This window comes from Aedes aegypti, chromosome 2 (genome assembly GCF_002204515.2).
Source record: "Aedes aegypti strain LVP_AGWG chromosome 2, AaegL5.0 Primary Assembly, whole genome shotgun sequence".
Taxonomy (NCBI): domain Eukaryota; kingdom Metazoa; phylum Arthropoda; class Insecta; order Diptera; family Culicidae; genus Aedes; species Aedes aegypti.
The window spans coordinates 179,546,240-179,559,373 of record NC_035108.1 but is presented as its reverse complement, the minus strand read 5'-3'; the positions used below and the strand labels follow the sequence as shown (position 1 = coordinate 179,559,373).

At 36.0% G+C, this 13,134-nt stretch overlaps 1 protein-coding gene across 8 annotated transcripts in view; it reads left to right on the top strand.

The window, feature by feature from the left end:
• The first annotated feature begins 2,097 nt into the window (after positions 1 to 2,097).
• The window catches only part of LOC110676235 (LIM and SH3 domain protein Lasp), a 189,252-nt gene continuing 178,215 nt past the window's right edge, over positions 2,098 to 13,134 (top strand). Inside the window, exons 1-2 of one of the 8 annotated variants that reach the window (XM_021843307.1) lie at positions 2,098 to 2,446; positions 3,060 to 3,262. In XM_021843307.1, coding sequence (XP_021698999.1) covers positions 3,194 to 3,262 — 69 coding nt within the window. In that variant the 5' untranslated portion in view covers positions 2,098 to 2,446; positions 3,060 to 3,193. Of the gene's footprint in view, positions 3,263 to 13,134 lie in introns of all 8 variants that reach the window. The other 7 variants (XM_021843303.1, XM_021843306.1, XM_021843305.1 and 4 more) reach the window with 7 other exon arrangements.

Below are 13,134 nucleotides of genomic sequence, written 5' to 3'. Positions count from 1 at the left end.
GATAAGCTACTTTCTGGAAGTTTCTTGATGAGGATGTAGAAAATTCCATCATCGCCAGGAGCTTCCATATTTTTGAATTTTTAATAATAGTTCTCACTTCTTTCAAATCAGTCTCCCAGGCATTTTCGAAAACGTTCTCTTGATTGAGAATATTTTCGAAGTCCAGAGTAACTTGATTTTCAATTGGACTAGTAAGTCCTGAATTAAAATTGTGCGCGCTTTCGAACTGCATAGCAAGTTTTTGAGCGTTTTCGCAATTAGTTAGTAATAATTTGTTTTCCTCTTTCAATGCCGGTATTGGCTTCTGAGGTTTTTCAAGATTTTAGATAATTTCCAAAAGGGCTTAGAGCCAGGGTCCAATTGAGAAATTTTATTTTCAAAATTTTTGTTTCTTAATTGAGAAAAACGTTTCTTGATTTCTTTCTGCAAGTCTTGCCATATAATTTTCATAGCAGGAGCGCGAGTGCGTTGAAATTGCCTTCTCCTCACGTTTTTAAGATGGATCAAGAGTTTAAGATCATCGTCTATAATCACGGATTCAAATTTTACTTCACATTTTGGAATTGCAATGCTCCTGTCTTCAACAACGGAATTTGTTAAAGTTTCAAAAGCATTGTCAATATCAAGATTTTTTTTTTTAAGACACCTACACGTTAATGCTTCCAGTGGGCATATTGCCCTTTGAAGGAAGCACCACACTAGACAACGGACTAGTATGCAACGCCCAGTGGTACAGTCGGAGCACATTCATCACGAAAAGTTTTCCGGCAGCAGCGGGAATCGTACCCACACTCCTTAGCACAATCCGACTAAATGCCTGGTGACACTAACCGCACGGCTACGAAGCCCACGATTTGTTTGTAAAGGAATATTAACATTAAGATTAGAGTCAATAAATGTTTCATATCTATTCCAGTCGGCTCGAAAATAATTGAAAGTGGAGCTGATAGGATTGAAAATCGCTTCATGGGATATTTGAAATGTAACAGGGACATGATCAGGTTTACCTATACTAGAAGCAGGGTGGCCACAAAACCGGGACAACAGGAAAAAGCGGGAAAATCGTTTTGAACGAATATCTTAAAGCTCTAAATATACAAACCATCAAAAATAAGATTTAGAAATATAATATGATTGATGATATTGTTAATAAGTATATGTAATCTTAACCTTAACAATTATTGATTTGACTTCTTGTAGAATATAATATTTCTTTGCTACACTATACTCTTAGGAATGTGTCGCATTTCACATGTCTCGATGTATTATATGATTTTTTCCTCTTACTATCTTCAAGGCTTGAAGTTTTCTCTTATTTATCAAACTCAAAGTTTTGAATCAGAGTTCCAAAACTTCTTGCAGAAGGTTTAAGCACTCAAACATATTAGATTCATAATTTTCTTTAGTTACTGAATAATAAATCAAATCAATAAATCCGAATATTCTTTAAAATAATTACGATCAATTTGCGATTCTGTCTTTTATGGTGATCTCCCGGTGTACCTTTACTAGAAGCTGTGCTGAAAATAGGGGCTACGAAGGGCCATATTCATTCGTAGCTCATTCTCGTTCGTCAGCCGGTGGGCGCTGAATGTCGTGGCTTGAGCTGCCGTCCCACTCGTGTTCGAGCTGCGTGTGAAACGCGTTCTTGTCATCATTAATCCAGGGTGGGGGCTATAGCCTGTTGATTAGGTATGCTAAAATTGAAGAAGTGGCCTTTAGCACATTCTTTCGTTGATCGACCACCACCCGATCACATGCAATAACAATATAATTAGAATGCGTTCGCATATATTTTGAACACTTTCATTAGATTCAGCTTATGTATATATTTATTTTTACTTCAAAATACGTTGATGCCACGAATGTTTAACAATAATAAACTGAATTATCTTTTTTATTTTCCAGTGTTGATCGTTACATTCCACATGATACATGTGAACGCTGCCTCCCTCGGTTCGTCACGAGTATTCACCAATACAAGTCCTGAGCACTCCTAAATGAACACCTCCATTCAATGCTGAGCTCACTGAATGAGTAATACATGAAAATACACATTGCCATTCACCGCTATTGGGAAACGTAAGAAAGGCGGATAGCCAATCACATGGCACGCACACCAGTTCCCGTTAGCCATCAACCGTTGCCGTCTCCGGAGCACCGTGTGTAGTCTATCGTACCCGTAGACGGTCTTGTAGTGTAAACAATTCCAGCCTAACACCAATACCTGCCGATTCATAGGAATTTTGCAAAGTGTTGGAACTCGGGAGTTGAATGAATATTCTATCGTCTACACTGTATATCCACTGCCAATTAATGTGTGTGCCATATAAAATAAAAGTGGATGAGTGAATCTCCAGCCAGCGGAGCCAGTTTTGTGGTACAAGTGTTCAATTGTGTCCGAGCTGTCGTTTCGAATAGACGTCGTTACTATTTTGCGCTGATCGTACGGGTGATCTTCCGTTTGTTTCCATTTAATATTACAGCAAATATTCGTGCTATCAATTTTAAGCTTTTTATTAGCATTATCAGTGTCGTTGTCGTGTTGTTAGTGAAGTTGCTTAGTAGCTTTTCTGTTCTGCTTGAACATTGTTTCGTGGAATATCAGTTATTTTGCCGTTTCCAAAGTTGCTGTTCATATGATCTGATTTTTTTCCTCTCATTTCTACATTTCCGAGTGTGGAACTGGATAATTGATTAATGGTGGAGGTTGCCGGAGGAAGCAGACGAGAAATATTTCAAGTGCAGTGAGATTGTACATCCGAAGGAGAAACAGCTTTTTAACACATCAGTTTTCGGGCGTTTGACCATAATTTCTCGTTTGCACTGATCAGTTTGGAGGTGTTTGGTTGGCGGTGGCGAATCCGAAATTGTGTATTTATCGTTGAGCAATCCACGATTCAATAATAAAAGCGAAGAGTGAGTAAGTGTGGGGAAAAGAAGTGAATTACCGAAAGAGAAATTTGGCTGCTGGAAAGGAAAAAGCGTAAGCTGAAAACGTAATCTAAAAGGTGCTGTTTTGTCTGTTTTTTTCGTGTTTTTTTTTATGTGATTGAAAGCCTCAATCGGAGTTTCCCTGTGGAAAGTGTACAAGAATTCAAACCGCTGCTACGCTGTAAAACTACTGGTGGATATCTATTAGTGTTCAACGTATCGATCAACAAACGATCCAGACACAACAAAAGCTGTCAAGATGAATAAATCCTGCGCCCGGTGTCAGAAGGTGGTTTATCCCATCGAGGAGCTCAAGTGCTTAGATAAGGTCAGTACGATCAATGATTTCGCATAGTTGGGTTATTTCGTATATTTTTTATTATAGTAGACGAAATCGTGGGTCAACAGTTATCCACTGTTGATGTTCACTGATTCAACCTTGTGAGAACCGTATGAACCAAGATGGTGGAGAGTAATCTGTTGAATGTGTGGCCGTGTTGCCAGGAATCGAATGCTGTATTTTTGTCCGATATAAATTTCGTTGGAAGCAAAACGGCGAACCTTATGAAGGTGCCATGATTAGTTATGTTATCTAATTTTGGTTTATATAGGGTAAGTGTACCAGTTATGGACATAATGATTCCCTATTTGGCCATACACAATAATTTGATTATCTTAAAACTTTGAATCTTTCTGCGTGTTTAAGTATTTTGATATCAAATATATCTTGATGTTAAAACATTCATAAATATTCAAAACATGAAAGTTTTCGAGAAAACACATATGGCCAAATAGGGAACCACTATAGCCGTAACTAGTACACTTTCCCTATTTAAGAAAACTACAATATAGTTTACTTTAGACATACCGTAGATGGAGGTGAGAATGGGTCAGAACATAACTTGAGATATCTCAGTAAATATTTGAAATATTGATGTACAATTTTGGCGGTGCATTTTTAACAAATGTCAAAATCTACCAACAAACAATTAGATCTGTGGGACAAGCAGTTTATTTTAAATTAATCATCGAAAAAACATGAAATTTTATACTTTGAAATTTGATTTTTGTCTGTGGAGCAACGCACTGTGCGTCTTCAACAATTATGCTAAAAACATGATCTTCAAAATACCATCTATATACGATGAAATATTATTGACCTAATATCAGGTTCAACTACACCCCTGTGCGACAAAATTCCGTATCCTTCAGACCACCCCTGTACGACAAAATTCCGTATCCTTCAGTCAACCATTTGGAAGCTATTGAAGTATTCTACAAATTTCTGAAACAATATTCTTAAAATACTATACTGAACATTTGAATAATTCTGCCAATTTATTAGCTAGCTTAGCTTAGCTTAGCTTAGCTTAGCTTAGCTTAGACTGACTACACATATCAATGGTTGCTATTCCGTGATTGACCGAAGTCAGTGAAAATGCACAAAGAATCAACTAGAAGTTTGTCTGGGATTGGCCATAATCTTCTTCAGTGTGCATAATTCAGTGCCTCTATTTATACAGGGTCAATAACGGCGCCGGCCACGTCCTTGCAGTCAGGTGGGATTGAGGGAAGGAATGTTAGTGTGTAACCTTTGCTATTTGGAGACTGTGTTTGCCTCTGCATCTCCACAAAGGTTACTGGGAGGGATGTTTGTTAATGGGGAGGATCGTTGGGTCACAGGATTCACTTTGATAAGCAATTAGACCATGATAAATAATTATTTGTGAGATATAAACATGATTATGCCGACACTTGGGGTGACGAACCATTCAAAGTTTGTTGAACAAATACCTAAATGAAACATTCCTAACACTCCTATTCTTATGCCGATACTTACAGTGACGAACCATCCAAAGTTTGTTGAATAAAGTGAACCTTTCGGAAGTCTACACTTGTAGTGTCGAACCATTCAAAGTTTTTTTTTATTACAAAAATAAAGGTAGAAAGAAAGGGGTGTTTTGAAAAAAAAAAGTTAAATATTAATAATTCATGAATCAGAGTTTATGTCGACACTCACAGTGACGAACCATTTATAGTTTGTTGAAAAATCATATAAACATATAAGGACTAATCGAACGCGGCAATTTTTCACTTTACTCGTCCGACGCGCGACATATTTGATTCTGTCCCCATCGCCCGCCCCCGCAGGAGCAAGCGTCAAGGTCGAAAGATCAAACACTACTAACGGACCGCGCACTTTTTCACTCCTAGCAACCGACGCGCGACATGTTTGATCCTGCCCTCATCGCTCGCCCCCGCAGGAGCAAGCGTCAAGGTCGAAAGATCGAACACTACTCTTGAATAATTCTGCCAATTTATCAGATACATTAATTCCACTGTGTTATTGAATTTCTGCCTGTCTACTTGGCCGAAAGTATAGTTTTCAAAGTACATCGTTGAAAGGTTTACTAATTTTACTTTAAAATCAAATTCAATCACTCTACCATGCGTCAAAATTTAAGACTATTTATTGGGGATTCTGCCCTCCAATAGACTCACACCTGAAAAATATTGTCCCACCAGAATATTCTCACACTATGTTTGCCATATGGCGTCGTAGCTAACAAAACTAGCATGTAACACACACTGTTGGATTGTGCATTGAATGCAAAGTGCGTGCTACTGCTCAAATGCCATCAGGCTTGATAGAAACTCCTCTGCGAGGCAAAGAGGCAACACTCTATTCAAAACTATACATGAAGAAATATCAGAGAAACGTCTAATTTGAACCTTCACAACATCAGTAAAAGTTTGAGTTTGTCTTAGAGCTAGAGAAAATACCTTCTATATTTATTGCAGTTAAAAATGAGTTGGAAAACATTCTGGCTTTTCATGTGTTTTCCCAAGGGTTTGAATAATCAACCCATTCACATAAACGTCAAACATATACTATTCATAATTTCTTATTTTTATCTAGTTAATTTTTTTGAGGCTCAATTGCGTTCAACGCTCTACGGAGCCAACACTCATTTTTTGTACTATTTACAATTTTTTCACATTTTAGTACGGGATGGAGCTAGTGTACTCGTGGCAACTCGAGGTTAGTGGTCACAATTTTTGAAGGAAGGACATGGTAGGGATTGGGATCAGGGTTCTCTGCTGCTCATCCGGGAGGTACATCGTGGTAGCTCGACTAACGTATCATGGCGTTGTTACCAATTTCTTGCCGGTGTTCGTCTGCCGGATGGCCAGGATTCTCAATCCAACCCAACACACAATTACACATATTTTATTTAAATATTTGAAGTGGCCCGAAGTTGTATTAAAAACTGATTTAGTAGTGTAATGAACACAATAAAATATTCGAATTGCTATTTCAGTCCACTCTCCTAATCTCGTTATCGAAGGAACCTTCGAGAAAGGGAAATATTATGGAAAAGATCATATTTTTTATGAGTGCTAACCTGCTCGATTGAAAGGCAAATAGGAAAAACAATAAACAGGCAGACTTCATCTTATGCACCTAAATTATTATGAATCGCGAAAATATGCTCTAATATCCTTCGATAATGAGCATATCGACGTACGGAAAGAATCAGGAATGAAAAATCTACAAGACGATTGATAATTGAATCAATCGATAATTGAAGATATCAAGACATGGAGAGGAAAATTATATGCAGAATGAAAAGATTTCATCGACATAGGGAGAGATATTGATATGCGGAGTGTCAACTGCATAGAATACTGTCCAGTAAATCGGTTATCAGCTCGAAGATTTATTATCGGTTATCGATATTGAGAGATATGCAAATCGAAGACAATTTTTAGCATGCATATGTATTTCAAAACCACATGTATTCGATATTTTCAACATTTTTGATAATATCTTCTAGTTTCAGAACGCTTTTTATAAAATATCGTTCAAAAGTTCAGCATATTATAACACTTAATTCAAATATTTGAATCATATATTAGGGGGGCGATTCCAAAAATATACTGACCTCAAGGGGGCGAAAAAAAAGTGGAGTAAAACATTCCATGATGTAAACATCTGTAGCAAAGTCTGGAATCTAGAGAATTCGTAACATTGCTAAATTGGTTAATTCGGTACTAAAATACATCATAAAATTCTTTTAAAAAAATCTGTCAACACGAGTTTTCAATTTATTTTTGCAAGCTACGAAAAATGATTAGGGGGGCTGGGGGCAAGAAGGACACCTTAAGATATATAGGTTCAAATCATGTTTGATTAGCACAATTTTTGAAGATTATTCCAGTGTAGGGGCAAGCTCAGCTCTTGTTCTAAATGATGTTATCGATAGATTACAAAAATATAAGAAACACATGATGATTTGAGATTTTTGAAAATGTCCCTTCTTATGAGGTTTTTAAACGAGGCACGGGGCAAGAGTGCCACTCGTATGGGGCAAGAAGACCACCAGAGCAAAATGCCACAAATTTTGTATATTATTATTTCCCCGCCTAAAGGATAAATTGTAGAGTAAGTAAAGATAAAAACTGAGGGATAAAAGTTGACTTATAGTTAAAAAGAAATTTTTCGAAATTAATTTAGTTTTCATCTCATTTGACTGTAACAATAATGGTAAACATTTTCAGAAACCATTTTGAATGTCCAAGATGGTTTATTTTTAATTAAATTTAGTAGGAAACATTGATTGAATGGAATATTAAACATGAAAAATTAAAGTTCATTTGATTTTATATGAGAAAATTGCGGTGTCCCTCTTGCCCCATAAGACATACTGTTATTATATATGTAAAATTTAATGTCAAAAGGACTTTTTCGAAAAAAATCCTCACAGTAATATTAAACAATTGAAAACTTTCAATACTGTGCGGAAAAATCAATATGTTTTGTATTTATTGGGAGTCAAACCTTGTTTTCCAGTCTTACATTCTTATAATATTTCGCATATTTTGCGTTAGTGAGTTAAAGACATTTTTCTAATTTTTTGTACTAAACATTTTTAACTGTAATATTTACACAACCCTCAATTAGAACTCAATTTATACTTATCCTGCGTTAAACATCAAAAAATTGATTTGAACTACGTGAAATTAGAGGTGGCACTCTTGCCCCGGGTGTCCTTCTTGCCCCATGTCCCCCTATATTCACCGTCAAACCGCCATGAGGAACCATCGACTCATGGAAATATCGTGTCATGGAACAGAAATGCTTTGAAAAGCTGTTTGAAGGGACCATCATAATAAACATTAATTTTTGTTTTAGTATTGTTCCATGAGTCGATATCGAGTAATGAAACCTCGACTCATGGAGGTTTCATTGTATCATGAATGGAGAACAAGACTGCATGAAATCAATAATTATGGAATTATGAATTTATCGTCTTAGGTGTCCGGTACTGATACTTAGGGATCTTCACCAAACGATGTTCCTTTCTCTTTATTAAAACGAGTGTGAATGATAGTCAAATAGTTTCAACGTAAAATAAATCGCACACATGTGTGAATACCAGAGAGGGATGGATTCATGGGTTATGAAGGAAATCTGTGAAATCCTTCTGAGCTATTGGGTCATCAAGTGTCTTAATTGCTTAGTTGTTCACTTGTTTAGCATACAATAATTGTTGGATCAAATCAAACCTGAGCAAATGCATTTTTTTTTCAAAATTCCACTCAAAATGTTTCTTGGACGTGTTTTAAATTTTCTGTCGCGTTTTTTCGCTCCGATTAAATTTTCATTTCGGCTTGCAGAATCGCGAAACGACCGATTCAAATGTAGAGTTTTACAAAACCTATTTATGTTTTGATGAGTGCGGTTAACGGTCCTTCCATTTGTAATTTACAATTAGTGCTTGAAGAAATGGTTTTTTGTCACTTAAGTTGTTTGTTAGTGCCGTGAGTTGATGGGAAGTGCAACCGGCTACATAGTTTAGAATCGTCTTGAGTTAACAGTTTGAATTTGGGATTAGTGTGTGAGATATAAAGCTGTAAAGCTGACAAATAATGTAAACCTTGAAGTGATTATCCATCTTTTTAAGCCGATGGGGCTCTCAAGGTCCCAATGCGTGTGATGCTGAGCCGAATACAGCCATTTGACAACTCCTAATTTGGTGAGAACTTTCAAATTTATTCTTTTATTATTTAAGGTGAAGATGAATCGAAGCCAAAACTCAAATTCTCAAGAGCACAAATCTGGAGAACCGAACATCCGTTTGAGCTGAAAACTTAATCGATTGATCACCACCAGCACCAGACCAATCGATAAGGTTTTCACTTCAAATGGATGTTCGGTTCTCCAGATTTGTGCTCTTGAAAATTTGCGGTTTGGCTTCGATGCATATTTACCTTAAAACGTTTCATTTGTGTGGTTTGCAAGCTGCAAAGCTGACAATGTAAGCAGTTACACTTTTTTTTCTACATAAAATACTTGATCCAGCCAGACTAAACAGTTGCTGTTGTCACAATCCATAAACGAACTACTTATCCATCTACGATTTGCGAATATTGTTGTGGTTTGATTCGTTTTGCAATAATAGGAAAGGGGTGGGGAAATCAATCTTAACATTTTCTTTTCGTTACAGAGAGCGAGTAACGGCGCTTTAGCCTAGGCTTCCGAGCCAGGACATAAGGAAGAAATACCTGTGTTCCATCCCTGGAAAAAGAGCACCAGCAACCAGCAACAATGGAGTGCGCATTAACTTTCTTAGCAACGCCACTCCCAACGATTTAAACTTTTACCCCCTATAATGAGACGGTTGGTACGGTTGTCCCCGTTTCTTCCTTAATAAAATTCAAATGTTTACGTTCATCATATTATTCATAAGTGGATAATGTGATCGCCGTGATCTTTTGAATTATCTTCAAAACCAAGTCTGCACAGTGGGCCTGGCCATTTTAGTATTTGTGTCATATCATTGATATGATGCAAATATTAATGCTGACAAGAAAATACTAGAAGAAATTCAAGTATTTCCAGGATGCTTATCAATGTTGGCTGTGCAAGCGCTTAGATTAGATTAGATAAGATTAGAAAATTCCACTCAAAATGTTTCCATTTTTGTATACTTCTGCGCAATGAGATAGGTTGTCAAAAGAAGAGTAGTATGGCCCACATGTTATGATTTCATCAAAATAAGGCTTGAATTTTTTTTTGAATTCTTTATTACTATCTTGGTGTTAGCTTGATTTATCGACTGTTAATAGTTTATTACTATCATTTCAAACATTACATTAATTTCTTGTACCTAGCTGTTCTGTGTTAGACAACACTATCATCCTAATTTGATATAATAAAATAAAGCTTTTATTAACATTTTGTTAACAACATATTACATTTCATTTGCCGTAGCAGTGATTTCACCTGCTTATGAGAGAAAAAAAACGCTTTCAATTTACTTAACCTAAATATATAACGCATTTATCGTGGCAATAAAAGATCGCAACGATTTTTTCTCTCAAATTATAAATTATTTTATTTGACATTTGTTCCAATGTTTCAACATTGAATATTATATGTAACTCATTAGTACTATATAACCGTGAATCGCAGGTCAGTCCCATCTGCATTTTCGTGAAAATTGAGTTGAGTTCAGTTTTCAACATGTCTTCCAATACTCTTTCAGTTGCCCTAATGAGATAATAAGATTTGTTCGGAAAAAGTATGGAAAACAGCAAGTCAAATAGTCTCGTAATGAGAAGTAATCGCATATCAGTCTCACTACAGATTTCCGCACCTTGTTCCACAAAAATTAACCGTGTTCTGATCATTTTTTAATTTTTCTCAGAAAGATATCGTAGCAAATTGTGAAAGTTTCATTAAGATTTGAACATGTTCCTCTGGAATTTTTTGATTATTCGCATGAAAAACGAGTTTGGAAACTTCACACCCCATTTTCTCAATGCCTACTTTTTACAGATGGGACTGACTTGCAATTCACGGCAGTATACCAGGGGGGAAGCTTCAGAATCATTTTCAAAAATTTATTTTGAATGCTCTGCAGAGCTTTCTTCCTGGTATAACAACAGCTAGTCTATATTGATACAGTATACAACATGGCTGGCCTGAAAATTTGTTTGAAGATCCAAAGCATATTCTTAAGACAAAGTTTCGATTTTCTGTTAATAAGTGGGTACAGACATTTTATATATTTTTTACATTTGGTTTGAAAGCCCTCAATGTGATTTTTCAAAGTTAAATGTTTATCTAGCATGGGCCTTAGATACATAACTTCACCTGACCAATTTATTGGAACTCCTTTCATCGTAACAACATGTCTATTTGAAGGTTTCAAATAAAGAGCTTTTGGTTTATGTGGGTATATTATTAGTTGAGTTTTGGTAGCATTAGGAGAAATCTTTCATTGTTGCAAGTATGAAGAAAAAATATCCAAACTTTTTTGCAATCTACTACAGATGACACGCAGTGTACGATTTGACAGATAACTTTGAATTATTCTAACAAATCGCAAATCGTTCTCTGACAACATTAACGTATCGATTTCGTTAAAAAAAAAATACAAATATCACAATTTTGATAGAGAAAGCTTTTAGTCAAATGACATTGGCTGGGAATCAAATACTGATCTGATGTTGATGTAGTGCTAAGAAGAATATTTTTATTGAATTTAATTGATTATTATTTATCAGTATGGTCGATAATTGTACTGAAACTTTCAATCACGATTTTACTTTACATGAGCTATCGACTTTGAAACTTTATTGTAGCGATATGTATGAGACAGTTGAATTCAAATTGAACTGAAAACTGGGGTGGATCGCGGTAGATAAACATACATCGTAATTTTGTCTTTTTCGGAGAAGTACTTCCGTGTTCCGTCGCTTATCATATGCTCGAACGCATTCGATCAGAAAGTTAATCCGGAAAGCCTTAGGGTGACAAGGAATTCGACGAAAATAACCATGGAAAAACCACGTTGTCCTATATTGTATCCCCTTTTTTAAGGTCAGTAACCGTAGCAACGTCACTATCGCGTTTAAATGAAACATGATTTCCTTCCCATTCGGCAACACTGCTTCAAAGAATAACCCTCCAGGTCCAGTTCATCGAAGCACTGTGTGTGTATTCTCGTACTCGCTTTGGTTGTGTTCAGAAGATAAATTCCTATATTCGTCTTTTGTTATATCAACAGTTCTGATCGTCTGACGAGTGTATGTACCTGATGGAATCCAGTTGGCAAATGAATGATGTCACACTTTGATGTTTTCAACCTCATGCGCAAGCTAAGCTGACCGATTCTTTTTTGGTAAAAGATATTTCAATTTACTTTCTACAGCTGACAGGGGGTTAGCTCTGGGTTTTAATTTTATCCTGAGTTAACCGATTTGCTTGACTTATTGACCAGAAATACAAATAAGGATTCCAACCTTGTGTTCCAATTCGAATTTTTCATTTTTTTCAGGTTTTTACTTTTTATAATTAAACGTAGGAATATGTAGTTAGAGAATTGAAAGTGAAATTGCTTGATGGATTGTTTTCCAGTGTGCATGCTTTTAGTTTGTGACGTTGATTGATTTTTTTTTTTTTCATACTGAGGCTACGCACTTCTGCCATTATCATGAAAGTGCAGTTACAAACTTGTCATTTTTTTCTAGCTCTCCCTGATAAAACCAAATGATAAAGCGATTTTGTTTACGGCTCAAAATAGATATAACAACGTTGGTCAAATGGAAGGTATCATGTGACACTTTGTCCGCGATAAGATAAGAATGGCGATTCCATCTGTGGCATCGTGAATGTGAAATAATTTTGCGTCAGCTCACTTGGTTGGGAAATGTTTTTGCAATATTTGAAATCCTTGGTAAAATTTGCATGAATTCAAGGATGTACAAACTCTTAGTGTCTGACTTGGCACTAACTACCTGTTTTAAGCAACCTAATTTTAAAAATAATCTTTTGACAGACACGTAACGTTAAACTGTGGGTTTGTATTCCATAAATCGAAATAATAGCATATATTATTTACTTTTTATAAAAATCTTCCATCTATTGCTCTTTCCTCTCCCCTGAATTCATTCCATTTATGTAAAACACAATTTTCCTAAAATGTACGTTTGATTATAGCCTTAACCAGAGTAAGAATGAAGCTTGGAGGAGTACAAATGCACCTTAGTGAACAAGTCAAATACTTAGGAGTAATTTTGGATTCTAAACTGAATTGGAATGCTCATATTGAATATGTGACTGATAAAGCTACAAGTTCATTTTGGGCATGCTCCAAAATTTTTGGCAGAAGATGGGGCTTGAAACCA